The sequence below is a fragment of the Motacilla alba genome, chromosome 3 (assembly GCF_015832195.1).
Source record: "Motacilla alba alba isolate MOTALB_02 chromosome 3, Motacilla_alba_V1.0_pri, whole genome shotgun sequence".
Taxonomy (NCBI): Eukaryota; Metazoa; Chordata; class Aves; order Passeriformes; family Motacillidae; genus Motacilla; species Motacilla alba.
In genome coordinates this window covers 6363324-6391188 of record NC_052018.1, presented here as the reverse complement: position 1 = coordinate 6391188, position 27865 = coordinate 6363324, and the positions used below count along the sequence as shown (strand labels likewise).

At 41.3% G+C, this 27865-nt stretch overlaps 1 protein-coding gene across 2 annotated transcripts in view; it reads left to right on the top strand.

Moving 5' to 3' along the window:
* Positions 1 to 27865, top strand: part of RCAN2 (regulator of calcineurin 2) — an 83501-nt gene that overhangs the window by 48350 nt on the left and 7286 nt on the right. For both annotated transcript variants that reach the window (XM_038132215.1, XM_038132216.1), the window contains 2 exons: positions 18851 to 19024; positions 21636 to 21807. In XM_038132215.1, coding sequence (XP_037988143.1) covers positions 18851 to 19024; positions 21636 to 21807 — 346 coding nt within the window. The remainder of the gene's footprint in view (positions 1 to 18850; positions 19025 to 21635; positions 21808 to 27865) is intronic.

The following is a 27865-nucleotide window of genomic DNA, read 5'->3' as shown; positions in this document are numbered from 1 at the left end:
GGGGTGTGTTTGTTTTTAATTAGCCCAAACTTGCTGCTTTTCAGAATCTGCATTAGGTTCTGGCAGACAGAAAGACTGACTTTATCTTACAGGTTGGCTTCTTATTTATCAGGAACATGGAAGAGCCTCCCGTTTTGCAGCACCAGGTAGTACCACCTCTTGAAATAATAGTCCCTGAGCTGAGAAACCCAATGAACCTGTTGAGCTCTGAGCCGTAGCAACAGGCAGCTGTACAGGGGAATTTCTGTGGCTCAATTTGTCACTTGCAGAAGAATCTCTCTGCTTCATCTGTTGCAGTGAGGGATATGTTTGCTGTTAAAAGGTGGAGGGATCCAGAGGGCTGAATCAGGCAGCAGGACTTCTGCTGCACAGGCAGAGAGAAGTCACTGTGCTGAAATCTTGTCCTTTTATTCATGTAGGTCAGATGTGCTGGTGTAAGGCACATGAATCATGGTAAAACACGTGCTAATCCTCTCAATAAAAGAAATTCCATATATGGAGAAGATAAGAAAATTACTGTTTTATTTGCTGTACAAATTTTACTGAAACATTTCCATCCTCAAGTTTCATCATCCTTTGCTGTGTGTCCTCGTGCCTGGTGACAAGGTTCATTCAGTTTTGGCTACTTGTCCACATTTCTTAGAGTAACCTATAACTAAATTACTAAGAATAAAAACTTTTGAATTGTCTGAATAATTACACCTATACTGGCAAATTTGTTTTAACCACAAAGCAAATGTTGGTTGTGGTGGGGGTGGATGGGGTGGTGTATATTTTGTTTTGTTTTGGGGGATTATTGTTTTATTTCCTACTACTGATAGAAGAACAAAACCAAAAGCAACCCACCAGCAGAAATGGCTTTTCTCCCTCAGAGAAGAACATTTTTTTTTAAGAGAAGCAAGGATCTCTGAGGGGCAGATCATAGGTGTAGCCGAGGGAGGAGGAAATCAGTTGTTATTCAAAGTATGGCCAAAATGAGGAAGGGGAGCATGGGGATTGAGAGGAGGTAAGTCACTCTGATGAAGTTCCTCTGTTGGGAAAGACCAAGAGTGGGGCAAACTCCTGTAGAGGCTGGGGCAGGCTGTGGCACGTGGTGACAGGACTGGTGTCAGCAGGGGAGTTGGGATGGAAGGAGAGCTCATGAAAAGAGTAATAGTGGAAGACCAAGGTGAGAACAGATGACTTTGACTTCTTGTGCTGTAGTGGAATGATTTAAGGGCAGAAGATGATACAAGATGCTGGAAAAACCCATTGATGGTCTAAAAAAAGGGGGATTTTGTGACAAAACTTTCATCAAGCAGGTATTAAGCATCATTGAAAACTTAGTTAAATTAATCTTGACAGTAAAGCTTTCTGCTTTGCTGAAAGCATTTTCCACAAGCTTCTATCTCACCTCTAGGTAACAAAATCCCTTTGTGAATGGGTACTCGGGGCTGCTGCCACTCTGCTTTCAGCTCCTTCCTCAAAACTTTTTGCTTTTAAATGTCTCACAAGGAATTAAATGATTGAACATGAGTAGACTAAGCTACATATGCACGTATGGGACAGAAAATAATTTGGAAACCTTACAAAAAAAAATTTCTCTGTTTATATATTCTGTTCCCATCTCCTCTTTCTGCTTCATCCTCCTGGAATGCGAGAAGGAATTTTGTGTTTTCCCTTGTTTTTGTTCAGTGTGGTAGATGATACTAGAAACAAATAACAGTAATTTTTAAATTGTTGGAAATATCCAACCAGTCGGTGAAACAGTAAGACATATATCAAATTATGAGACTGTTCTGGGTGCAGTTTTTTTAGCAAATGAAGGTAGGTAATTTTATTTGGTTTTCAGGTTTGATTTTAGCAATTGAAGAAATTAAGAATTGTAAGTACTGTTGGTGAAAATTATTTTGACGTTAGCTTTTGAAATCAAGTCTTAAGTCAGAGGAAAATAATTTTTCTGAAAAGTCATTTTCAGTGACCTTATGGAGCTGCTAAATAGTGTCTCCTAAGAAGATTATCTGAGAGACCAAGAAGAACATGAGAATTAGCAGCTAAGGAGGCACTTTTGAATTCATAATTGAGATTATCTATCCTGATGCAAAGGACAGATGGGACATACAATGAAAGACTGTTGGGACTACATCAGATACTCCTTTTGCTTTACAGCAGTTTAAGGATTTAAATATAATGTGAAAATCAAGTGTGCAAAATCACAAAATAGGTTTCCATTATCAGAGGTTTTAAAAAAGAACAAGGGAAGTCTTGTGATATATAAAAATTAAGAGGAAAACAATGTGTAAATCCATTAATAGCAAGATACATAATGTGGGGAGGGTTATGGTGTAACTGATTTCATTTATGTTATATAATAACACTGATAATTACCTAAATTAATAGAAAAAGCAACCCTAGTAGTGGCCAGAGGAGAGAAAAACTGCTAAAAATGCAGGGGTAAGACAGATATTTAAGTGCACAGGAGCTGTTAAAATCTACCTAAGTATGCTTTAGGATGCATAATTTTTTACCATTTGAATTTATCTTTTAAGAATTCATAGGTTACAAAGAGACTGCTGAGGATGAGAGATAAAAAAATAACATTTGTGTTTAAAAGGGGGAGAGGAGAAATACCTGAATAATTACAGATATTTTTATCTGACTCAGACTTTGGAAATAAGTTTGGAAGTACTTTGAAAGGAACCAGGCCTGGGTTGTGTAGACCAAGCCATGTCAAATCAATGTGTCTTCCTTGTTTGACAGGGCTATGGGATAAGTGAGATAAAGGAGATGTGGAGTGTAGATATTTTGACCAAAGCTTTCACACTGCTCAAGTCATTTCCATAAGTAATCTAAACTACAAATATAATTTCCATAAGGTGGGTGCATAGTTGTTTACAGGATGTCTAAACCAGAACCATTTCATTCTCAAATGGTGAAGCCATTTAAATGGATGAGCTCACATGTTCCTTCCTGAAAGCAGGTTGAGAATAATGACAGGAGTCAAAGGGAAAAGCCTCAAAAAAAGTGAATGACACTTTCTTGGTAGGGCAGGGTCAAAATTCTGAACAACCCTTGCTTAAACAACAGGATGAAATTTTGTGCAAGAAGAAATAATTCAGTCACAGCTGTATAAAGACATTCTCATGACTAAACAGTTGTGTGATGCAAATCTCTTGAGTTCTGGTGAACGGCAGTGGATAATTACAGCAGTATCACACTTCTGTCAGCAAAACAAATCTGGAGTCACTGAATGGTTTGGGTTAGAAGGAACCTTTAAATATCATTTGGTTCCACCCTTTCCATGGGCAAGGACACCTTCCACTAGCCCAGCTTGCTCCAATCCCCATCCAGCCTGGCCTAGAACACTTCCAGGGAAGAATTTCTACCTTAAGTCCAATCTTAACCTGCCCTCTTTAGTTTAAACCCTTTGCTCCTTGTCTGTCACCACAGGCCCTGGTAAAAGTCTGTCTTTCTTATAAGTCTTTCTCCATCTTATCTTTTTTATGCATCCCAAGGCTGCTATAAACCTCAGAACTCCTAAAGCCTTTTCTTTTTCAGCCCCAACTCTCTCAGCCTTTCTTCACAGGAGAGGTGCTCCAGCCCAAGTTTGCTGTTGCAGCTGTGCTCTTGGTCTCTGGTGGGACTGGTTTGAATTTTCAGATGCACATTTTCTTGTCTAGAAAGGAGATTTCATGTTGCTACCTTGTTTACAGAACCTCAGAAGGAAACCACTGACGTGTGAAAAGTAGTACCTTTATCTTTAGAAACAGCTGATTCCATGAGAGGAACTGCAGGGCTGTGTGACCAGCCAGCTTTCTGCAGGCAACTGCCAGTCCTTGAACCAGAATTTGAGAGTTGTTGAGCTAAAAAAGTTCTTATTAATCAAGACAGCTGGGAGCAAAGCCAAATGCTGGGCCATAGCAGGAATGAGCATGCTGCTTATGTTAGACAGAAGTAAGTTATTAGTGTACTTAAAATTTTAGAGGCTTGGAAGCTGATGTGGTTTTGCCTGATTTTTTTAAAATAAGTGAATAAAGAGGAAATATGTTTAGCTATCTGCTTCATGCTTTTGTAGCAAATTATTAGACTGACACTGCTGAAAAACGGTAGTAATGTAAGCAGGCTGCCTGCAATCCTAACTCCCAAAGTGGTGATATTTTTTGGGAAGGAGTATACGTACAGTATACTACTGTATGGCATACAGTAGTAATCATGAAACAAGGGTTTACTCGATGAATGCTGTATCCTAGAATAAATTATAGAAAAATTTTTCATATCATTGTCTCAGTGTAAAATTCCTGCTTATACAGTTTTATCGTTTATGTGTTGTATAGTGAAATAGAAGCAGAGCAAAGGAGTAACAGTTCTGTAAAGAAAAGGTCTTGGACAAGGGGAATTTACTTTGGAAATAAGTAGTTGGTAGAAGTATGGTAAAATGATGGTATAATGGGAGTGTACACCTGTGTGTAAAATGAAGTGTGGATGATAGTGCTGCAGGTTGGTACCTATTTAATTACTCTGTTTTAGAATCATAAAATTACCAAATCACAGCCTTGTTTGGGTTGCAATGATCCTTAAAGATATCCACTCCCACCTCCTGTCGTGGCAGGGACACCTTCCATAGACCTGGTTGCTCCAAGCCCTGTCCCACCTGGTCTTGAACGCTCCCAGGGGTGGGGCAGCCACAGCACCTCTGGGCAACCTGTGCCAGGGCCTCACCCCCTCACAGGGAAGAATTTCTTCCTGATACCCAATCTAAACCTGGCCTCTTTCAGTTGAGACCACTTACTTATATGAAAGTACCCTCATTGGTTTATTCCCCCCTAATGTTTTCCATTTGTTCTTCCATAAATTTGAAGTTTATATGTAGCAAATCCACTTATATTGTGTTTCTGGTTTGAGTATCCCTTGGAGAAAGTCGGGACTATGCTGAGCATGAATGTATTCACTTTTAGTTGATAATTTGCCCTTCTTAACTTAATACTAATATCCCATACTGATTAAATACACAATTTCAATTTCAATTCAAAAGTGTAAATTCTGGTTTTGGGGCTACAGCTGATGCTGCTTCTGCAGTGCAGTGATTGCAGCTGGATGCAGGCACAGTCCGTGCATCAAGCTGAGTGGTCAGGGACACCCTCTGAACTCTGAAGATGTAACCTCCACAGAGAACATGTGGCTTCCCTTTATTTTGAACAACTGCTTCCACCAGATTTGGCATCCCACTTCTTCTCCTGTCATTTAGAATCTGTTTGCACTAAAAAATCTCCTTGACCTGAAAGCCAGACTCCCTGAGTCTGCACTGTGTCATGGGAGGCTTAGGTGGGACTCCCTAGAGGGTGATTGGGCACTGAGTGGGCTCCCCAGGGAATGGTCACAGCCCCAAGGCCGACAGAGCTCAAGGAATATTTGGAAAACACTCTCAGGCACAGGGTGGGATTGTTGGGGTGTCCTCTGCAGGGCCAGGAGTTGGACTTTGGTCATCCTTGTGGGTCCCTTCCAGCTCTGGATGTTCTCTGGTTCTGCACGGTTGTCTCCAGCATTCCAAACTGGCACAAGGGCATTTGCAGGGCAAATGCAACACAGAGCCAGTGTGAAACAGTGCCACAGGGCAAGAAACTATGGGATACTGATTATTTTTGTGTCCTACTTATTTGTAAAAAACTTGTTCATAAAAAGAAAAAAAATCTCCATTTGTTACCACTCTGCTTGCCAGTCACAGGGCTCGTTCCTTCTCACCAATTGCTCTGGATCTGTGGACAGCAGCTTCAGTTTCATAATCCCAGTCCAATATCTCTTTAATATCAGCTATTACTGATATATTTTTCACATCAGGAAATGAAAATTATTTTGATGAAGAGCAGTGCTAGTTTTAGCTCTAAGATAGGATTAGTCTACTTTCCAGTTCTTGTTTCTAAACAGAATTCGTGCCAACTGGAAATTTTCCAGTTGGTTGAAAAATGACATGGGAGCAGTTTGGTCAGGAATATTTGCTTTTTCACCCTGGGGTTCCTTCCGTCTGCCTAATAAAACAATTATATCACTGTAAGACTGAAATTCCCTGTGCTGTCTGGAAGTGGATGGTACTAGTGGCTGTTGAGTCAGATGGAAACCTCTGTTTATTTTTCTACCCTTCTGTACCCAGTACAGAACCTGTATCTGTCATCTCAGCCTTTTTGCCTGCTGGAATCTGCTTATTAAGTCCACACAAATCCTCTTTCCTGGCTTGCACAAGCCCAGTTTTCTGATGTGGGCTAAATTCTTGATGTCATGAGGTCCTGTAACACTGTAAAGTTCTAGAGGCTAATTAAGTATTGTGGTGTATACTGGAAATTAAAACATGCTGTTGAAATATTTTTTAATAGGCAGGTAAACAATTTTGTGGTGTTCCCTTGATATTTCAGCATCTGTGCAGCTTGAGATCCTGGCATCCTCTAAAGACTGGGACCTCTGATGGGGAAGAAAACAGCCTCTCCAAGTGTAAAAATGTTTCAAGCATTTTTTTTTCCACTGAAGTTTATTCAAACTGGAAAGCATCTTCAGTGTTTTTGTAGGTCAGTGCTGAACTGGGGGTTCCAGTGACAATCTAGAAGCAGCATGGAGGGAAGAGTGTATCATCTTTGTTTATGCCGATGCTTTCCATTCATTTTCTGTCATGATCTGCAAAATCAAATTCACATTTAAACTTTTCAGACTGATAATAGCATTAAGAGGAATTATACCCAACAGATTATAGCTCATTTGAGCCTCCTCTGAAGGCACCAAATCAGTGGATGTGCAAGAATGGGAAACTTGCAATCTTTAATAACTCTTTCAGTGCAATGTGTGAACATTAACATTTTAGTCTGCTGTTTAGTCTGTGGAAGTTCTGCTGTTTGAAGTTAGGAGGAACAGACTGTTATCTGTAGTTATTCCTTTTTCTGAATTGAAATTTTATTTATCTATTTATTTATTTATTATTTACACTGCTGTCTTTATATTTTAGCACAATTCCTGTTGTGGGGAAAGTCTATATCCTATGTAATAATTAAAAGAAAAAAAAATCTGTTCAAATAAATGCATCAAGTACAATTGTTCTCTTACAAACAATGAGCGAAGGAAGGACTACAAGGAGCAAATTAGGTTAAAAAGAAAATATGCAGAAAGACTTGATGATGAACAAGGATTTTCACTGGCAAGCTACAGAAGGAGATGTGCTCCATTCCTCTGAGCATGTGGCCTCCTCTGGACCTGCTCCATCAGGTCCATGTCCTTTTTGCAGTGGGATCCTCAATACTGTATGCAGAATCCTCAATACTGTATGCAGAAGAGGGGCAGAATCCCCTCCCTCACCTCCTGCACTCCTTGTCTTTGGTCCAGCCAAAGACATACATGATATATATGAAAGTCAATATCCTCCAGTTTGTCACATTTGTAAACAGGACATTTCCTGCTCTTCCAGCCCACTGATGATATTTCCTTTAGTTTTCTTTTTACCACTTCCTTATAAGTTTATCTCTGATATTTCTGTTTATGCCATTAATTCTGAAACACCATTTACTTGTAGTGGATGTAAGTTTGCTAGACTCCACTCAGCCACTTGACTGGAGGCAAAGTATTCCCATCCTTGGTTTATCTTCCCTGTGCAAAGAGCCTCCAGTCTCAGAGGCTGCAGCTCCTAGGAGCTGCTCAGATGTACAGACAACAGACCTGCTCGAGTAATTTGCAAATGAGGTGTAAGACAGGGAATGACAGATGGCTGGGACAGACTGGGAAGAGCAAGGAACAGTCAAACAGCACAAGCAGAGCATTAGACAGTGGTCACAGTGCTGCTGGTTGTGACTGGGGGGGTCACTGACTGTGGGCTGCAGAGGAAGTAGAGAGAGGATGATGATGAGAGGAAGTGCATTGGTGGGTCAGGAGTTCTCCTTGTACCTTTTTTCATCAGTTAAGTAACATTTATGGAGCTGCATGGTATTAGATTCTATTCTGCCCTCCTACTTTTTTTTTGCTTCATAGTCACTTTCAAAATTGTCAGTGTCCTTTCCAAATCCAGACAAGTTGAAACTGTATTTTTAGTCCTGTTCGTGCAGTTTGCAGTGTTAGAGGAGAAGGAGAAAGCATTCCCCATGACTGATGAGAACAGCTGAAATGCTATAAATGTTGATCACTGTAGGCAAAACAGTAAATCAGGGATGGGCAATGCAAGCATTTTATTAGTTTAAACTGTCCCGTGGCTTGTTCTTGTTTATTTTTCTAGTTTAACTGGGTTGACAGTGTCAGGGAATAAGTAGTGTGCATTTTATGGTTGTTTTACAACCTTGCATCTCCAAGACTATAAATAAGACACAGTTTCTCAGCTCTTGGTGTTGCCTTTATTGTAGTTCATCCTTGCATTTAGCATTTTGCACACTGACATCTTGATTCTGCATCACAGCAACAGAGGTGTCCCCTGACACTTCCACAGCCTCAGTAACAGTTTTTTAAGAGGCTGAGGTTTCTATACTCTAGTTGGGGATGGTGTAGAAATAAAATTATTCAGATTGAGTTATGAAAACTCTGGTTCTACTCATGGTTTCCCATGAGCCTGTAACCACTGTGACTGTGGGTCTGTCCTAGCCTCAGTGTCACCACACACACAGAACAGTGGGGTGGTCTCAGGAGGCTTGAGGACATGAAATTGCAGTTGCCAAAGATCAATGAAAAATAGTGTCATAAAAAGATGGATATTTATGTAGCTTTTCTCACCATATCAAAGTTTATACAGTTAATAGGAAGAAATTCTTTGGTGTGAGGGTGGTGAGGCCCTCGCACAGGTTGTCCAGAGGAGCTGTGGCTGCCCCATCCCTGGAAGTGTCCAAGGCCAGGTAGAACAGGGCTTGGAACAACTTGGTTTAGTGGAAGGTGTCCCTGCCCATGGCAGGGGTTTGGAACTAGGTGAGCTTTAAGGTCTCTTCCAACCCAAACCATTCTATTGTTCTATGAAAGTGAATCATTTTCACACAGCTTCTCATAATAAATAATTTCAGTCCTGGTTTTGTGTACAAGTTTGACCACCAGTCCCTTATTTATTATTGGCTCTAGCACTTCAGTTTGGTTGTAGAGTTGTTTTATTCTTCTTCTGGAGTGCCAGCTAACTATTTTTATAAGAGATACAGGCTTGTGCCTCCATTAGCATTTTGAGTCTGAGCTGGGCATTCTCATGAGGCAACTTTCCTGTTGCTGTTCATTAACTGTGCTTTTTGTTCACATCACAGAGCAGTTCATGAACTGGATGCCTTTCAGATGAAATTCATATAGAAGATGCACTCTAGCAGTGTGCCTGATATGCTCCAACTGCTAATGGGCATTCAGTCTGTGGCACCTGACCAGAAAGTCCTCAGCACCAACTGTTCTGCTGCAGAGATCTGCTCCTGGAACATTCCTTATTAACATAAATGTAGCAGCTTTTGGTAAAAAACTAATTAAGGTTGTTTTTCTTCCTTATTTTGTGTGCTAAATTAAGATAATGAGAACTTTAGAAACATATACACAGTAATTTGTTGCTTTTGCTACCAGGTAATTGTTGGGCTTAACAACAGGAACAAGACAAAAGCGATAGCTGGTATTGTACTATGAACGTTCTTAAATCCAATGCAGATGAGCCCCTTGGAGTTCACTACGTACATTATCTACTCAGTAATTATTTGAAATCTTAAAGCAAACAAAAACAGGCTGTTTTTTCAGGACAGTCTGAATATTTTCTTCACATCTTTATTATTAGCATTATTTTTACCATTCTCAAGCCAAAATGTTAGGCTGCTATTTGGAAAACAAATTCATTAAATCTTCTACAAGTCTGTTCAGGTTTTGATTTTTTTTTCTCACTGACAAATACAATGCAAAAGAGAAAAATAAGAGACAACTATTATGTGATGTTGCAAAATAATGGTAGCCAGCACTGGATTCAAATGTAGCTTTTCAGGGAACAAAGAATTATGTCTCTACAGAACACTCCCCAGCACTGGGTTTGAAACTAATGGATCTGGTCATAGAATGTGCACTTTGCCAGCTGGTTTGAAAGAGCACTTCCAGCATTTCAGGGAGCTCATACAGCATCTGGAACGGGAGTACTTCAAATATGGCTCAGAAAAGCTGTCGCTGATGATACAGTAAAATAACAGTGTTCCTATAAAGAAGAAATGTAAAGTGTGGATTTTTCTTTTAGCTCAATCGTTGGGTGTGAAATTGAATTGAGAACTCTCCAAACTATATTAAATCAGCCCCTTGGCATTGCCACAGGAACAATTTATTTCATCTTGAAGGAGCCTTTGGTTTCCAGATCAGTGGAGCTAAGCAGGAGGAATGTGCGTCACATTGAGGTAAACAGGGATGTGAGCTGGTTAAAAACAGAAAAGGCAACGCAGCAGAATTCTGTGCCCCTGACATTTGTCAGCCTCTTCCGAAATGTGAATGCATTTCCATTAAGCTTTGGGGCAGATATTATCTCTGTACCTTTTGTTGTGCTGATGAGCTGGAAGAGGAAGGAAAATTTATTTGGTTCGGCTGATTTTTCAAGAGGGACATCTCTGTTGTTCTGTTCACCAGGATGTTTGCAGTGCTCTCATGCCATGGTGGACATGTAATGCAGGAGGGCTGGTGAGGGATAGATGCCTTCTCCTGCCTTAGTCCCAGCGTGAGGTGGGACCAGCAAACTTCTTCCAGCTCCTGACCTACTTTTGCCATCAGGGCTCTCTGAGAGATGACGAGTTACAAATGTCTCTACAACGCTGTGTAACGTCTGTTAGACTTTCTCAAAGTCTCTCTCTGGAATGAGACACTGGATCTGTAAACAGTAAGCATTACATCAAATTTTTCTGCTGTCAGAATTATTTTGGCACAACGTGGAGGGCAGAACACTCAATGTATCCTTCAGGATCTAAAAGTTCTATTCAGATGCCTGTGAAGAGCCCTGGTGTGTAAGGATAACACAGCAGGATGTGTGAGCCATGGCCCAGGGCTGTGTTTTGTTGCCAGTGTGCTCCTGTTTAGGGTTGGTTCATTGCAAGTTGCAGGGCAACAAGGCCACTGAGCATCACTTTGGAAATATAAACTATGCACTCTTTACATAGTCAAGCTTAAAGGTATTAGGCTCCCCTTTATCAGGATTGCAGTAGTGCAGGCAAATCAATCTTCAATTCTCTTCATGAAGAGAGCAAAATTTGATGCTTTTTGTAATGCCCTCCATCTTGAAGCCCAGCCTTAAATTTTTTTCTGGCTTTACTGGTTTTTTTCATCTCTGATTCACAATTTACCTGACTTTCACCTCTTGAAAACAGGAGAAAGCCAAGCATAGAACAACAAACTGAATGGACTGGGGTAGCACACTGGGTTGGTTTGTTCATGTACTGAGAGAATTGTTCAATTTTGGAATATGCTAATTACTGCCATGTTTAATGTAAATAAACCCAAGCTCTTTCCAGTCCTATCTTAATGCTCTAATCCAACTTCATGAAGAAGTGAACAGGGCTGTGCACTGAGTTCCAAGGTAAGGAACACATTTTAGACAATACAGGAACCAGGAGGTCATTGCAGAGTACTTTGTGATTATGATTACCTGACAAAATAGCCACTGTTCCTGGTTTTCCCCCCTTTCAAAATGTCTCACATGAAGAAATATCCTTTTAAAATATACCCTGGTGAATGACAGGTGGAAAGACACATTTTTCCGTTCCTGTTGCCAGCTGAGATATTTCCTTTGGAAACAGAATAAACTTTCTGCAAACCAACATTCAGACAGTAATACTCAGGGTGAATATTAAAATAATACCCTCCCCCAATTGTAAGAGGGGAGTAGGAAGATCCCACACTCTCAGCTAAAGCTGCCTACAGTGAAAGGTGAAATAAAAAGTTATAAACTGGAGACCTTTGCCTTAAGGGGATCTCTAAATGGTAAATTTGTATTTTATTCTCCTGCCATTACTTAAAGGCAGCAGGACAAGCCCATAGGATTTCTCTATTTATCACCACTGGTGTAAAATATTTCCTCTATTTATAGCACCCCGGGAATTTTAAGTGAGAATCAATAGTAGTTTTTCATATGCACTACCAGGATTTCCCAATGAGTTTCATCTTTTTAGAAGCAGAGAATTTGAAGAGGCTGTTGCTTACACTGGCTACTTGTGGGAGTTCTTGCTTTTAAGGAATTTTCACTCGTGAGTTGTATCAAGCTGCTGGCTTGTTTTGTGTGGATCATTAAATAATTGTTAAAAGCACTTCAGATGAACCCAGTTCTTTGAAGTTTTCATTAGACAAATCAGGATCCCTTTTTGTTTTCCTCTAGTCTTTCCCCTCCTTTTGTCTTTAAGAACCACAGAAATGCATAGTGCTCTTCTCTAATCTTTCCTTCTTACCCTTTTCATCAAAGCAATTAGGCTTTTTTCTATTTCCGGGCCAGTGGCATTTTGGTATGTTACAGGTCTAGTGCTAAATAACTGCCTCAATTTATGTCTAAATCTTTTAACAAGCAGTCTTTGTTTAATATCAACACTGTTGGTTATTTTAATTCGGTTAGTCTCTTTCTCTTCACATTATTTGTTGATTTTCTTACAGACAGATGCAGCAGGAAACACCTCATACTTCAGGTTCTGTTTCCCAAGGCAAGATCCCAGAATCTCAGAACAGTTTGACCTGAAAGGAACCATCTCATTCCAGCTCCTGCCATGGGCAGGGACACCTTCCACCACACCAGGTTGCTCAGGTCCCTGTCCAGCCTGGCCTTGAACACTTCCAGGGATGGATATCATCTACCTTCACCTCCTGTGACAGGTTCACAACTTCTCTGATCATCCTTGCAGTCTTTTGTTGCTCTTCCATCTTGCCTCCATCTTCCTTAATCGTGGATGGAAAGAGCCACACACAATATCCAGGCTAGGTCATTACAATACCCTTCATGTGGCATTGACATATCTCAATGCTGAAATCACTTCAGCTCATATTTTCTAGGCTTCTGTTTTAGTATTTTTGTTAGAAGTGTGTCACCTTAGTGACTCCTTTATCCCTCTAGAAGTAACTGATGTGCCCATCCTCTTTGCTATAAGCAGGGGATTGATCTGTTCTTAGATTGTTTTTTCTACAAGACTCTTCAGTGCACAGCTTCCACAGTTTTACCAGATTCTGTCTTTTTTTCTTGTGCCTCATGAGAGCTTTGTAGGGTTGGAACCAGCACAGCTTGTCTGGAAACAGAATACATTCAACTCTGAGATAGGAGTTTATGTCTTACAGGAATATTTATATCCAGTACAGAACTAATTTCAGGAAAAACTAATTTCATAATTGTGAATTATATCCCTTTCCCTATTCTGGTTAGTTCCTTGGAGTATCTTTTACATGAATGAATGGGAAAAGTTAAAATAGGAAAAATGCTTTCTTTATTTGCTTGCAAAACTCTAGGAAACGCATTTGACTAAAGTTCTAAATCACAACCATATCCTAAATGTGTAGCAAGGGTGATAATGAGTGTAAACACACTGAATAATAAAATGTAATTCGGGTTCTGAGTTCTAGGGCTCTAATCCAAAACTCGCTGATGTCTGTGGAAAGGCTTCCATTGATTTGAATTAGGCCTTGGCTTTTGTCCTGAATGAACACAATACCAGTGGAGCTATTCATGAAGGAAATGTTTGGAAATAAATCACGGGAACTTGCTGTGTCAGAACCCAATTCACTTGCTAATTATGGCTGTCATGTTTTACAATGCTCATTGTGTCGATACTTTGTCATAGTCCCTCACATGAACTAACCAAATTCAATCTTAAAAAAATAATTTGCTGCCACTGCTGTAATTGGAACGTTGTTTCTGGATCATTACCCTGATGTTTGAAACCTTCTTTAACTTCTAGACTAAACCTATTTATGCCAATTGTTTCCACTTGTTTTATGCCAATGTAGTCTTCTAGATTTACACCATACAGTGTCTGAACAGTACTAGTAAATTACTGATGACTGTCCCATCTCCTCTCAGGCTTTGTTTTGTTTTGCTAAATAAGCCAAGCATTTAAATTTCTTATTTAGTAAGTTGTTAATTCATAGAATTATGGAATGGTTAAAGATGAAAAAGACCTGTAAGATTATCAAATTCAACCATTAACCCAGCACTGCTATGATGATCACTAATCCATGTCCCCAAGTGCCACATCCACCTGCCTTTTGAGCACTCCCAAGGATGTTGATTCCACCAATTGCCTGGGCAATCTGTTCCAATGCCTGTCAACCCTTTCAATAAAGAAATGATTCCTAATGTCCAGCCTAAACCTCTCCCAGCTCAGCTTGAGGCCATGTCCACTTGACCTATTGCTTGTTCCCTGGGAGCAGAGCCCGACCCCCACCGGGCTGTCCCCTCCTGTCAGGGAGCTGTGCAGAGCCAGAATATTCCCCATGAGCCTTCTTTTCTCCATGCTGAGCCCCCCCAGCTCCCTTAGCTCATCAGATTTGTACTCCAGACCCTTTCCCAGCTCTGTTGTCCTTCTCTGGAGTCATTCCAGCACCTCTCTGTAACTTTTATCTGGATCTGTTCCCATTAATCTGTTTAGGATACAGGCAACAAACCCTGCATTTTTAATGAGCTGCTATAGTGCTCCATACAATGCTGTTAATACTCTCCTTGCTTTACTGGAAACACTTTTCCAAATATACCCAGCATCTTGTTTACCTCCCTATGGCTGCATTTCACTGATCACTGTTACCATGTGACTTGCAGGGTCTTGGTCCCAGATGAGCTCCCATTTAGTGCTAGAAATAGTTTTGATTCAAGGACAGCATAGGCTTGTCCTTGTCCTCAGAGGCTTTTAGCTCTTGTCTGTCACTCCAGTGCTGATTTCTTCCTTGCATGCTGCTCTGTTTGTTCTCGGCACTGGCTGTCCTAAATGATAACCATCAAGCTGGAGTAATCAGCAGCTTTAATTAGTACGGTCCTACTTTGTGCTAATTTCGTTAATTTAGAAAACAAACAGACAAGAACTTTGGAAACTGCTAGAGGCACTGAGTGATGGGAGCTGACAGAAGGTGACAGGAAAGAACTGGGGAAAGATGCCCAGTGTTGGGTAAAGGAATAACGAGATGAAGACAGGGCACAGGGCCCAGGAGGGAGAAGTGGGAACTTGGGGAAGTTAAGGTTGCTCACGTCTTTCAGAGCATTAATTTGGCCTCATTGAGACATACTTGGGATGGATGAAGACTCTCCAAAATCCCAGAAATAAATGCATAACTCATGACTTTTTACATTTTGACTTTTTAAGAATAGCAACACTGCTGCTTAACTTTGGATGTTTCCTTTTTTCCCACAAGTTTCAAAGTGCTCTGAAAGTTCAAAGACTTACTTTCTAAAAGCATTTAAAAGTACTGAATCCTAAAAGCACTTTAAAAGTCTCGAATTGAGAGGATTATGAGTCTTGAATAATTTATCCACAAAACTTGAAAGGGAAAGAATTTGCTTAGGTCTTTATAATGTATATGATAAATTTTCTTATAGATTGGAATGACTCTGAAAGACTTTTATCCAGATAAGTGCATTCAGCAGATATTAGAAGTCACGGGCAATAGCAATTAAGGCATAAGGCTTTTCCTGGGAATTGATATCTAGCTCGGAGGAGTGGGGATGGCTCAAAATGCAGCTGAGGGCCATTAACTTCACTTGATGATTAATGACCTCTGCTGAGGTCGTTACTATTATCAGCTGAAAACATTAAAAAAATCCAGATGTATGAATCTTTTTAATGGGAGTTGCAGTTTCAGTCAGTGCAGTGGAAGTGCCCCCACTGTGGATAGACTGCCCTTTAATAATATCAAATACAGGGCTTGATTTCCCTCCTCCCCACAGCATTTTCAGGAGCGTTAATCAAGGCTGGGTCTCTAAAGCTGTGCCAGTATAAAATTGAAAAGCAAGCAGAATAAAGTCCATAGTGCTTTAAAGTTCTCCCAGTGTGGCAACAGCATCCAGGACTTAATCAGCTTTTTTGCAGCTCTCCCATCTATCCCTTTCAGTGCCTAATCAGAGTGAGTCTCAGTGTAGCCCAGGAATGTGCCCAGCACATTCCTTGTGCTCGCTGTTCGTGGACACACGTTTGAAATTGTGTCTTCCCTAATGTTGTGTTAGGTCCCTCACCAAGATCTGGGCTCTGGGTTGTGTTCCAGAGGGGGCAAGCACACAGCCCTGATTGCTCCATCCAGGCAGCGAGCATCTCTTTATTAATAAATAGTCATTAGGAATAGATGCTTCCCAGTGTCCACTCAAGTCCATGCATGGTTCCTTCCACTCTTGGTGAAACTTTTTTTTGTATGATGAATTTTATTGTTGGCTTGTAGAGAAACTGAGAGCTACTACTGGGAAATGTTCACCTTGCTGCTAATTTTTGACTTATGAGACTTCTGTTATAATGTCTTGATCATTCTATACATACATATATATATATATATATATATATATATATATAAATACCTTTCAATCTCTCACAGAATCATAGAATAGTTTAGCTTGAAGACCTTTAGGATTAACTGTTAACCCAGCACTGCCAAGTCCCCCACTAATATGTATTTAAATTTATTTATTTCACCTAAAAAATGTACTGAAGAGGTCTGAAGTAGGTAATAAAGACAACATGAAGACATAAGCTTTAATGAGCTAGCTTTCTGAATGCTATGTAAGTCCTACTTTACACAGACACTGGGCCCCTGTCCCTTTCTCTCCTTTCCCCCAGCTCTTTTTCCTTGGTCATTGTAAAGGTTGTAGCATCGAAATTCCAGTCAGGACAGGACTGAGATGACTTCTGCTTTTGGCTGACCTTTATACAAATGCCACTGGATGTAGGCTTCTGCTCAGGAGCATGGAATTTTCAAAAATATAAGCAAAGCAGATAAAAAGTGTAACTGAGGTGTAACAATTTGGACATTGGGTGGTAAGATTAGACCTGTTTGTACAAACCTATGCACTTCAACTGTTTAGGGGATTGCTGCATGCCTTTAGTCACCCTCTGCCAAACCACAGAGCTGTCACCTCCTTTTTTTCTTTATCTTCTTTCATTCCTCCAAAGTATCTCCTGCAGTGAGAGGAAGAGGTGAGTGAGGTCAGGCAGAATGAAATGAAAATCATGAAAGCTTAATAGACCATAGGGAGGTTCCTTTGAAAGGGTGCCAGTGATGGAATATCAGTTATGGGGAGGAAGACCACAGAGCTGGCAGTGAATGAAAGGAGATTGGGCACATGTGCCGTGGTGTCACAGCCCTGGCTGTGGAACCGGGCTGCTTCGCTGTTAACTCCTTAATAAATGTCTCACTCTGACAATAGTTACTCCCACGGGGCTGTTAGTGCTCCCTGATGCAGCTGCACTGTGCTTCTGGATGAGTTTTTCTGAGAAGTTCTGAATTCTTTGTTTTGCTGGTAAGCTCAATAGATGAGAACTGAACTATTGATGAGATTACATAAATTGCATTTTCTTTTTTATTTTCTGTCATCTATATCAGTTATCCACTGTAAAGGAAAAGAAATTGTTTTTCTGGATGAGAAGCAAAGAAGTATTTTAAAACATGTAAAAAATGTGAGGACTTGCAGAGATAGCAAAGAAAACAGAATCCTGGGATGGTTTGAATTGGAAAGAACCTTGAAGATCAACTCATTCCAATTGCCCTCCATGGGGAGGGACACCTTCCACTAGACCAGCTCTCTCAAAGCCCCATCCAGCCTTGCCTTGAACATTTCCAGGGATGGGGCATCCACATCAGGTTATTGTCAATATACATTAGGTTGTTGTAATTATACAAACCCTGACATAACAACCTTCAGTGTATATGAAATGGTGTGGCAAATCATCTCACCAATGGGGTTTTTTTCAGAATAAAGCAGTTGTAAAAGCAGGGGCTTTGGTCTGGCTGATTCTCTATCTTACAAAACTTAAGTCTTGATTGCAGTAGCCAAAATGCTCAGATTTGATGTGTGACTCACTGGATGGCAGTCTGAAATCTGGGTAAACATAAAAGCTGGAATAAATAATAAGTAGCCCCTTTCAGCTTTCGCATGAATCTGTGCTTGTGTGAATGAAAAGACCTGTGCAAGTGTCAGAATTGATGGTGTGGAACTTAGTCCTCTTTGTGCTCACAGCTTGCAAAGAAATCATGGAGTTTGAGCCTCCAAGGCTGCCAAAGTGCCTTGAATTTCTGCTCATCTTCAAGTCCATGGGTGTGGTAAACTTCAGACCTTCCTTTTACAATGCTAAAATATCCCTATTTTTTGTTGTGAGCTTTTAAACGTGTTTCTACAACTAAATGTTTTGAAGCCTGAAGTTTCTCTTTTAGACAGATCACTGTTTTCAGTTGCCCAATTTGTTTCCAGATGCTGCAGGACCTCTCAAAGAACAAGTGTGTATTCTCTTATGTATTTAAATGAGAAAACATCCAGAAAAAACATATCATGCAATGCAAAATGACCCTGCAGTGCTGATGTGGATGTAAGCCTCAGCTGCAGCCTTTGTCTGCTGATTCCACTGTAATTCAGCACAATGGTTGCTTCTGTGCAGATGAGCCCACTGTTGTCTGTTGTTTTCAGTCATGTGCCCTTTCAGCTTCATTTCATATGTCACTGTCATAGATTTGCTCAGCCTCTATGAGAAGTTCAATAGCTGCTGGGTTCTCAATTTGAAGGCTTCTTCCCCTAAACCCTTTGCAGAGTTCAGCACTACCAGACCACTGCTTTCCTTAATTTCTTTTCACAGAGCCTTTATTTGTCTATGAACACCTGTCCCCAAAGGCCACAGGTTGAAACCTCCTGCTTAAACAACTGTCCAGTTTCAGACTGTTGTTTGACTCAGACTGATGTGACAGAGCATGGAGTTAATCTTCAGCATTATTTCTTTTTGCTTTGCAGGAGAAATTTGAAGGTTTGTTCCGTGCCTATGATGACTGCGTGACATTCCAGCTGTTCAAAAGCTTCAGGCGTGTCCGGATAAATTTTAGCAGTCCCAAATCAGCTGCTCGTGCCAGAATAGAGCTGCATGAAACACAGTTCAGAGGGAAGAAGTTAAAGTTGTATTTTGCACAGGTAATGAAATCTGGAATCTACGTCTGTGTTACTCCACAATATTTCTTTAGAAGCTATGCACAAACACTGAATAAAAGTAATAAAGGTTTCTCCCATGCCCAATCTCTCTGATAGAAGATGACTTAAACCTCCTTGTGTTGACTGAGCTGTTTCTGCCCTGAAGGTCTGCAGTAAATTTAAGACCCTTTAGGACTAGAGTTGCTCATTCAACACACAGAATTATGTATCTCAGAGCTGATTTAAACACTGGATGTTGTCTCTGGGTAACTCTGTTAACTAACCACAAGAAAGTGCTAATGTAAAGAATCCAAATGAATAAAAAAGGTGGGACTGGATTACATATTTGGCTGCAACCCTGAGCCACAGTCAGGCTTCCTCCTTCCTTTTTGGCTTTTCCTTACTGAATACATGAATTACAAATACTGAATTCTCTAAAAGGAATTTATTGAGTCCAAGTCAAAGAAAGAAGGTGAGGGAAGAAAAACACTCCCAGCCTGGGACTGTAGGTGATTATATCTTCTATTGGAACTGTCAGGTGGGTGTTCAGTTCTCCTTGGCCAAGGGAGAGAGAACATAGATCTCCCACAGCGAGCAGGCTGGGCCCCAGCCAGGATAGAGAAAGTTGAAGGAGGTTGAGAACCCAACCACTACCTCTTCTGAAAGCAGTTTAATAAATTGATGTGGTCACTGTGGCTTGTGAGAGAACCACTAGTGTTTATAAGCAATGTAGGTGTGCTTTGAGCTGCCAGCTTGGCCCTTCAGAGGTCTGAGGATAAGGGCTGGCTCACCTAAAGGTATCAAGCAAACACATAGTGTTAAATTATGAACTTCCTCATCCAGGTCAGAATAGGAGCAGTTTTGAGCCTAGGCAGGAGCAGAACCACAGGAAGATGGGAAGCTACAACTGTGAAAAAAAACAAGGTATTTAACGAGTTAGATGAGCTCAGACGATCTTACAGCTGGATTTAGGTGTTAAGAATCTGCCTCAATCCCTTTTTACATGCCCTGATCTCCTAAATCTAGCTCTGAATTTTTTTCTGAAAGGTTTCAAAACCTGCAGTTAGGCAAAACTGAGAATAGTTTCATTCTAACTGTACATTCAGGAGGCTAATTGAAAACTTGAGATAACACCAAAAAGAAAAATGTGCACAATAGTGATTAGTCTCCCTATCTAAGCTGATTTCCTATAGAGCCATTCTGGTGCCTGCACTGTGCTCTCCTGTACACATAGTCTTACAAGAGCTTATTAGTTGTGTTCAGGGAGTGAAGATGTGGAAGCAGCAGTGTCTGGAGCAGTGTCTGGCCTCAGCCAGGCTGAATAACCACTTCCAGACCTACAAGTTCTGGGAAACGTGGAGTTGAGAGATTGAGACTGGTTCTTTGTAAACCCCATGTTTGCTGTCATGGAAATAGAGTTTATTGCATCTGTGCTCAAGCTGGTTGCAACCTTGCTTAGGTTTGGCTGCACTACAATTAATTTATATCAAGGCTTCTTTAACATACCAGAAAAGAGCAGGAATTAAAGTAGATAATTTAAGATGGAAATAAAATAAGGGCACTCAGTTGCAAATGACTAAGGAACATCACAGATTCATTTTTCACTTCAACTAAAGAAATAAAATCTGTAGGAACCTTTCTGAAGTTACTTACAAGGCCTTGGTGCAGGAGTTACTTGTGTGATCTCACTTTTTATTTAGGCATTTAGACCAAATCACAACAGTACCTTTACAGCCTCAAAAATCTCTGAGCTAGCAGCTTTGCATTTATCTTGAAAGAACGAACACAAGAGGCACAGACATTGTAGCTTTGCTGATGTCACAGCCCCACACTGCACATTTACTGCAGAGGCACCATCTGTAAGGCTGAGATGAAATTCATCTCCAGGCCCTCTCTTCAGAGACTGATGCCGAAACCCTGCCTGGGTGGCATTTGGGATGAGAAGGGTATGATTTGAGCAGTCATTCCATTTAGCCGTCCTGTGGGGATGAGAAGCTGGACAATGTGCCTTGGCATCCCACGTATCCTGGACTGCATCATCCCCAGTGTGACCAGCAGGCTGAGGGACGTGCCTCTGATCTGGTGAGATCCCACCTGGGGTCCTGTGTCCAGCACTGGGTTCCCAAATGCAGGAAAGGCATGGACCTGTTGGAGTGAGGCCAGAGGAAGCCACAAAGATGCTCAGAGGGCTGGAGCCCCCTCTGCTGTGGAGAGAGGCTGAGAACTGGGGTGTTCAGCCTGGAGAAGAGAAGGCTCCAGGGAAACCTTGCTGTGGATTATCATACTTAAAGGGGGCTTACAAGAAAGATGGGAATGGACCTTTTAGCAGCACCTGTTGCAGTAGGAAAAGGGCAAAATAATTTTAAACTAAAGGAAAGTTCTTTTAGGCTGGATGTAAGGAACAAATCTTTTACAGTAGGAGTGGTGAAACACTGGCAAAGATTGCCCCGAGGAGTTGTGGATGCCCCATCCCTGGAAATAATAAAGGCCAGGTTGGATGGGGCTCTGAGCAAGGCAGGAGGGTTGGAGGAGATGACCTTTAAAGGTCCTTTCCAACCCAAACTGTTCTGTGATTCTTTCCTGTACTAAACAGTGTCTTTGTTATGCTTTAAAGATTCAGACCTCTGAGACAGATGGAGACAAGCTTCATTTGGCACCACCACAGCCTGCAAAACAGTTTCTCATCTCGCCTCCAGCCTCCCCACCTGTAGGGTGGCAACCAATAGATGATGCAACACCTGTCATCAACTACGACCTCCTTTATGCAGTTTCTAAGCTTGGACCAGGTAAGCTTGTGGTCCTTGGGTGAAAACATGTCAGGAAAAGCAGACAAGAAATTCCAGTGTAGATAATAACTGTAGAGGGAGTTGGCATAGACCTGGAAGTTGCATTAAGATTTGGATTTCAGTTGATGGATGTCACCTGGTTCTTTCCTTCAGAATGAGTTTTGCCATGTCTAGGCACAGAATTGTGTGTTATCTGCAGCTTGTGGGAGCTGATCAAAGCTTTGCTTACACCATTTATTGTGCTGGGGTTAGTGCCTAGATGACACAGCTGATGGTTTAGGTGGGGACTGGACAAGTGTTTGGCTGTGGATGTGAGAAGTTTTTGCTGTACGTGACATCTGCTCAGTTCTGCATTCCAAGGTGCAGATTTCTCACTTGAAAAAGTGCACATTCACCGGAGTGGAGAATCTCTCACATTGTTCATTGAGAGAGAACTTCTGTTCCCCAGTCTCAGTGGGGTTGCTCTGTTAGGAATGCTCATTTCCTGCTGAAAACTATGCAGGAGGAATGGGATAAGTTGCAGCCTCCCTTAGCACAAGATAAATGTCAATGGATAATGCATCCAGGCTTTCTTCTGTCTTCCCATCTTCAGCTAATGCCAGGAGTTTAAGCAAGCTGGGATTTTCAAGCAATGCTTTTCCTTGGAAAATGCACATCTGATAAAACCAAAACTTTACGTAAGAGAGGGTTACTTTTGATTTAATTAAATCATCTTTACTAATAGTTTCCTTTCAAAGCTGTTAAAGCATCCTGGTTTAGAATTTTCAAAATGAGAAAGGTTCCAGTTTCAGGTCCAAGCAGTATCATTTACAAATTAATCTAATTTACATTCATAAGCCACAAGGAAAAAATAGCCTATTAAATTATCTTCATACCAAAATAAAACATTTCAGATCCAATCTAATAACAATTGCAGGGGTGAGCTCATAAAAATTTAGCAGTTTATTTTTGAAATTCTTGTGGGATGAGAGAATTGTTTTCTCCCCAGCTGTACTGGGAATGCTGCTTGCTCGCTCTGAGAGCAGCTTCCAATTGCAGACATCTAATCATTGGGGTTTTGTGCAACTGCACCAAAGGAACTCAGAGCTGGAGTGCATGGGGTGCAGAAGGATGTTTCATGATTCACAAGGTTTGCAGGATTATCTTCTGTCTTTTTCAGATGGAATCTCTCACAAGAGGAGAATATATATCAGGAGATTTCTATGGTTTGTTTCCCTTCAGCAGGAAAAAGTCAGTAGAAAAAGGCAGTCAGGGGAAAGACTTCATACGATATTGCATATTATTATTTCCAGGAGTGATACTTTGCTTCTAAAATGCTGAATAAAAGAAAAACCAAAAACCTCCTTTTTTTTTTTTCCCCTTTGATGCAGCAGTGTTATAAATGGAAACATGTAAACGAATTCCCGAGCTAGCTGGGTAATAAATCAATTCCTGTTCTGGAGCAGTGGAATGTGAAATATCACTCATTGTCCCACACTCTGGGACAGCTTTGCGTGAAGGTCAAATTCACCCGGATTTAAGGAGCCTGCAGGGAGCAATATGAAAAGCCATTGTGTGCTCTCTTCTTTCTATTTTTAGCCCTTGTTAGAGGGATCAATTTTAGTTAACTGCAGTGGCGGGTTTAAAATAGTGTTGCTGTTCTCAGTTGTGCATTTACTATGTTTAGAATTTCATTGAAAAACAAATCCCACTAACACTCGTTTCTGAGTATTGGAACAGTGAAACACTGCTGGACATCAAACAGCATTGATAGCCTCAGAGAAGAGATCTTTTTTGTTCAAAAACACAATTTAAAAATGTAACTACGGCTTATCAAGTGTCGAAAAATACTCACTTGGCACAGTTGTTTGCAGAGCTGACAATGTTATAATCTGAGTTCCATTTCTCTAACTTGTGAGGCATCTTTGCTGTATTAAATGCAGTGATTTGGTATAATAAACATCTGAGGACCAGGAAAACTCAATAGTGCTTCTAAATAGTGAACAGTGTCTTTGTATGCCCTCAGCATAAGGTGAGTTTTATTGTCCTACTTCACTGGAAATGCCAGATGTACCACCTGGACACAGACCCATGCTCCTTTCCCATTCCCTGAATCCAGGTCATCTCCTGTCACAGTATGGTGCCATAATCATCATAGCCACAAAATTAGAGACCAAAACTGTCCCTGGGTGCAAAATATTGGGAGATTTGCTCCAGAGTATAAGGAGTATGCTGGAAGTGAGTTAACAGATTTGTCATATGCCAGCAGCTTTGGACCAGTGTTTTAGCTGCAGCAGTGACAGGCTGGCATCTTGGAGATCTAATGGAACAGGTTTCTTTCTGTACTCAAAAGGAAGCTGGTTTTGGTCCCTTCACATGGAATTGAGATCGGTGAGAGTGCATTTACTCCTTAGGGAAGATCGTGGCATATTTAATTAAGTTCCTGGATGATGGATGTATATTCTCACTTTCTGCAGATGCAGAAATTAGGCTTTAAATGAGGCATGAACAGAGTGCTGTAGATCAGTCGGAGCCAGGAACCGTGACTATGCCTGGTGCTGACCACCAGCCTACAATCTTTACAATATATTGCTAATAAATGAGTGCAATTGTTAATCAGTTTGATGGAAAACACTTCCACTGTCAAGACAACTTCCAGTAGTTTGATATGCTGATGAAGGTGTGCAGACATCAGGGCCTGGGCTACAGAACAGCCTGGCAGGTTGCAAGCATTCCTGTAGGAAAAAGCCAGCTCCAAGTTAGGCCAGGTGAGGATACAACCTGGACCTGACAGGCAAACAATCAAACAACCGACGTTGCAAACATATTTTATGTGAGAAACCTTTGCAAAGTGGAGGGAGAGGGAGTCTCCAGGTCCAGCCTGTGTCCACAGCAGAGCTGCTCCTCTCAAAGGACAGGCAGCTCTTTGCCAGTTATTAGTGCAGTGATTTGCAAACTATCCTCTTGGTACTAGAATATGCTCTTTCTTTTCTGGAAAGCAGTCCCTCCCTCTCCCTGTCCACTCCCCAACTTGCCTATATGTGCCGTACTTCCTCCACTGCCTCATTCTTCACAAAAGATTGAACCCTGTACTCCCTTATTTCTATCTCTGCACTCCGGAGTGCCTTTCCCCAGGATCCCAGGTGTCACCCTGACTTCCCCCTGCCAGCCTCAGCCTCTGCTCTGCCCTGGGTTTGGCTCACCCTTTCGTAGGGAAGGGGAAAACAGGAGAGAGCAGGACCCTGCCCAGGAAATGCCATACATATGGATTTCAAACCATCTCACAAGGCAGATTTTCTGTGCCAAAGTGTTTTCAAACTCTTGTGTTTGTCATCAAGTCAAAGGAGATACTAAATACTTCATATCTACCCAGGGAAGATTAAAGGGGATGGAGGGGCAAACAAATGGTGATAGATAAAACTTTTCATCTCCATCCTTCCTCTCCCTACTGTTCTGTGGGTGCTTTTGCCCTTCCCTTCTCTTACCAGGGGCAGGGTACAGGAGAGCTGCTGGATGGAGAAAACTTTTCCTCTGGTTGGGAGAGGAGGGTATCCAGCTCCTGCAACATCAGCAATGGGCTTCCAGAGAGCAGCTCCTCCACTTTGCTATGGCAGATTCGTGCTGTAGAGGTGTTTTATGGAGGTTTTTTGTGGGATGGGCTGTAGCTCTTCTGTCACAAACATGCACCCATACAAAGGACCTCCTGTTATTTGCATCCTGTTATTTGTAAAGCACTTGGATGAAGGGACTGAAAGTGGAAGGTATTTTCATGATGCTAATGCCACATTTACATGAAATGGGTAGCTCTGAACTCATTAACCTTTGCTCATGAGTCTGAATTAGGGATGAGGTAGCTACACAGTATTATTAGCATTTTTACATTATTCTTTACGTATATGAGCGTGGTCTTTGCTGGACAAAAGGGCCCTGTTAGACAGGAACTGTACCATCAAGGAAAGTGATGGTAAACAAGGAAAGGTCACAGTATTGACTCACAAAGGGATAGAAAAATCCTATACCATTATTTTTAATTCTGAAATATCATAAGTTGCTTCTGTGCTCATCTTTCTTGCGTCACGCAAGGCTGTGGGCTTACTCCTGGCTCATGTGGTCACAGAAGGTGGGGCCCAGTGGCATAAAAGCAGCTGCGCTCATTGATAAGGGAGAAGACTTCAAATTCTTACTGGTTTTTTATGCAAAGCAAATGGTTAGAGAAGAACATCACTGCTGTTTTCAGGGGCTTATCAGAAAGTTTTATTGACAAATTGATATAGTGGACGTGCCACAGCTGAATTCTTCCCGGAAGGGCAGAGTATATTTGATAAATTTTATGATAATTTTCTGAGTAAATTTATGTGGGTTGCCACTGTTAGCTTATGTAAAGGTTTAAATTTATTATTACAGGATAGAGATAGGCCAAAGAGAGCTGGAGGAGAAAGACCCTTGTCCCCAATAATCTTTTGACTTAGCTAGCCTATAAGAATTCTTCAGACAAGCAGGAGAAGCAGGAGCATGGATCAATGTAGGACCTGGGAACACAGAGGAGGCCTTGTCAGAGACAGCTCAGTGAGGTCACTGGACAAATGCTTGGGTGGTATTACAGGAATTGGTGAGTCTTACTTATGTTAATTCAACTTGCTGCTCATAGCTTGGGACAGCCTAAGTCTTGTCACTCCAGTGACTCAACCATTGCTTCAGTACCTGAACTGCTGCAGGCTTAGCTCATTAATTTATTTTTTTTATGCTGGAAATGGTGTTTAAGAGAAAAGAAAAAGACATAAAAACGGGGAAGCAGCAGAAGAGAAGCGGCAATCTGGCTGTATCTATTGGATCATTTTGTGTTTATCACCTTAGTGTTTTTCTGCAAACAGTGATTACATTTGGAACAAGATATGGATGTACAAAAGTCTCAGAGTTATCGTTGTCTTGTTCCTAACTCAGCCATGAAAAGGTTTTGTGCTGTTTGCGCACAGAACAGAGTCTGCAGCTCATTTATGCTCAGAAATAACTGTATGCCTTGAAATCTAATTTATGAGTGCATCACATTTTGGTTTGCAAAGTGACATTAATTGCTGCTGCAGTTACTTGTGCCAGAGGCATCTGAATATTCTTCCTTGCGTCTGTACTTTTTAAACTGTTCTTTTTCAGCAGAAAGAGTCCTTCTGGGAGGGATTGGAGCAGTAAAAGAATGTGGCATTTGAACTGGGATTATTACCTTTTAAGAGGGCAGCGAATGTGATTTCCTGTGCGGTGCTGCTGTAGGAGGACAGGCCGGTGCTGGCGCTGCGTGTGCGCGGCACTGCGGAGCTGCCCACGGTGACAGTGACCAATGCAGCCCCGGTGCTGCCTGGCGGCATTGACGTCAGCCCAGAGCTGAGAGATTAGCTGCGGCCCGCAGGGAAAATGGGCAAAGAAAAACCATGTAATTCCTCAATGCAGCACAGCCAAGCTATTTCTCTTTTTATATTTTAGCCTATCAGCAAGACCTGTAATGCTTTGCTCGATTTGGATTCAGAGGAAAGGTTGCCAAAAATAGAGCAGTTAAATGTCAACATTAATGGTATCACAGCAGTAAAATATTTTTCACAGCAAGATGCCTGGCTTATAGCTATTATTCACTAGTTGCCTCTTTGTTTTTAGGCAAAAATACAGTGTGTCCTCTGGTCTCAAGCCACTCAGGCTTATTTGGACCAGGAATTTGTCAGCACAAACAGCATGTGAGCACAGTCGCAGAACTGCATGTGCTAATGCTGGGCCAAACCTGAAACTCCTTCTTCACATTAATTACTCAGCCACAAAGCGGCAAACAAATAAAACTCCAGATTAGTACCACAAGCAAGCCACAAGTGCCTTGAGGCAGGGACTGCTGTTTGCTTCCATGGTACAACACATGGCACTGCTGGGTTCTGCCAGTGGTGCAGCATTTAGGAGCCACTGTACCACAAACAGAGGCCAGCTGGGTTTGCTGTGGCCTCACCTTCCTCATCTCAGAAGATTTTGCAGGCAAAGTTTAAGGTTTTTTTAAAGTCTTAAATTAATTTCTTTCTATTTAATTACCAATACCTACTTGTAGGCTGAA